The sequence below is a fragment of the Colias eurytheme genome, chromosome 18 (assembly GCF_061535395.1).
Source record: "Colias eurytheme isolate Ceu_HAF_F1 chromosome 18, ilColEury1 Martin Lab GWU primary, whole genome shotgun sequence".
Taxonomy (NCBI): Eukaryota; Metazoa; Arthropoda; class Insecta; order Lepidoptera; family Pieridae; genus Colias; species Colias eurytheme.
In genome coordinates this window covers 6521161-6522696 of record NC_142997.1, presented here as the reverse complement: position 1 = coordinate 6522696, position 1536 = coordinate 6521161, and the positions used below count along the sequence as shown (strand labels likewise).

Here is a 1536-nt window from a genome sequence, read left to right as displayed (position 1 = left end):
CCCCCTCACTCGCAGCGTGCCTGCACTCGCACTAATCACCTTCACTCGCAGTCAATTGGACACTACTCGCACTACACACCTGCACTCGCACTAATCACCTGCACTCGCAGTCAATTGGACACTACTCGCACTACACACCTGCACTCGCACTAATCACCTGCACTCACACTAATCAAAGTGTGAACCAGCCATACTACACAGCCTACTAAACACTCGCACTAAACAGTCGCTGTCCACACGTAGTACTACTTATCACCTGCACTCGCACTAATCAAAGTGTGAACCAGCCATAAAGGCTGATTCGTTATGATTCGTATTTATAACGTTTTCATGTTGAACTATTTTACAGGTCATCATGGCTACTAATCGGATAGAGACATTGGATCCTGCGTTGATTCGTCCAGGACGTATTGATAGAAAGATTGAGTTCCCACTGCCTGATGAAAAGACAAAGAGACGTATCTTTACTATTCACACATCAAGGATGACGCTAGCTGACGACGTTAACTTGTCAGAGCTTATTATGTCCAAGGATGATCTCTCTGGTGCTGATATAAAGGTAGTTAAACAGAACTTTTATTGTATTTCTTTTGTGAAATACATTTAAAGCAATTAAATTTAAATATTTGTGTTAACGTACAAATACCAGAAGAAAATCACTAAATAAATCAAAAATCTTGTTTATTTTTTTCTCTCTTTCAATTGGTTTTATAACTGCATAACATTTTTGTAATAATTTTAGGCTATTTGTACTGAAGCTGGGTTGATGGCATTGCGAGAGCGTCGTATGAAAGTCACTAATGAAGATTTTAAGAAGTCTAAGGAGAGTGTCTTATATCGTAAAAAAGAAGGAACTCCTGAAGGATTGTACCTTTAAATATATAATTTTTTTCTTAATTAATATGTGCATTGTAATGAAAGTTGATTAAAAAAGCTTTTAACCTCCATTGAGATTTGTTTTCATTATTTATACCGAGTTTTACCAAGAGTAAAGAAAGTCAGATGGGAAAGTGTTTATTACAGTGTTTTTTATTTTATAGGCCGGTTGCAGAGCTTCACCGACCATCAGTGCGTACGTCAGTCGCGCTTGTCATATGTATGGAAATTCATAAAACCGTTCATAGCTAGACCGACCATATATACGCACGCTTATTTCCATATGACAAGCGCGACTGACGTACGCACTGATGGTCGGTGAACACATCGGTGAAGCTCCGAACCGACCATAAATAAAGTACTTTTGCAGCAGATGTCGCTCTGATCAATAGATCCCACTTTGAACTTTTTAGCGATATTTCGCTAAAAAGTTCAAAGTGGGATTTGTTAAAGACTAGCCATATGTAAGATTTATAAATATTTATCACAAATAAATAAAAATGATTTGCCAAATGTATTAATGAGCCCAAAGTTGATGGGCCTTTTTCACTATCAGGAGTTCAATTCTATTAATATATTTAATAAAAATCAAAAGAAATTATACAAGTAACTGTGCAAGTAACAAATTTTTGTCTATCTGTTGCCGTAAAGTGAATAGAA

The 1536-nt window shown here is 36.8% G+C and overlaps 1 protein-coding gene across 1 annotated transcript; it reads left to right on the top strand.

Annotated features, from left to right (window-relative positions):
• The first annotated feature begins 352 nt into the window (after window positions 1–352).
• LOC149900730 (26S proteasome regulatory subunit 4-like) lies at window positions 353–947 on the top strand. Its single transcript, XM_090112756.1, has 2 exons — window positions 353–559; window positions 743–947. The coding sequence occupies exons 1-2, from the start codon at window positions 356–358 to the stop codon at window positions 875–877; spliced, it is 339 nt and encodes a 112-aa protein (XP_089968882.1). The 5' UTR covers window positions 353–355; the 3' UTR covers window positions 878–947.
• Window positions 948–1536: the final 589 nt, after the last annotated feature.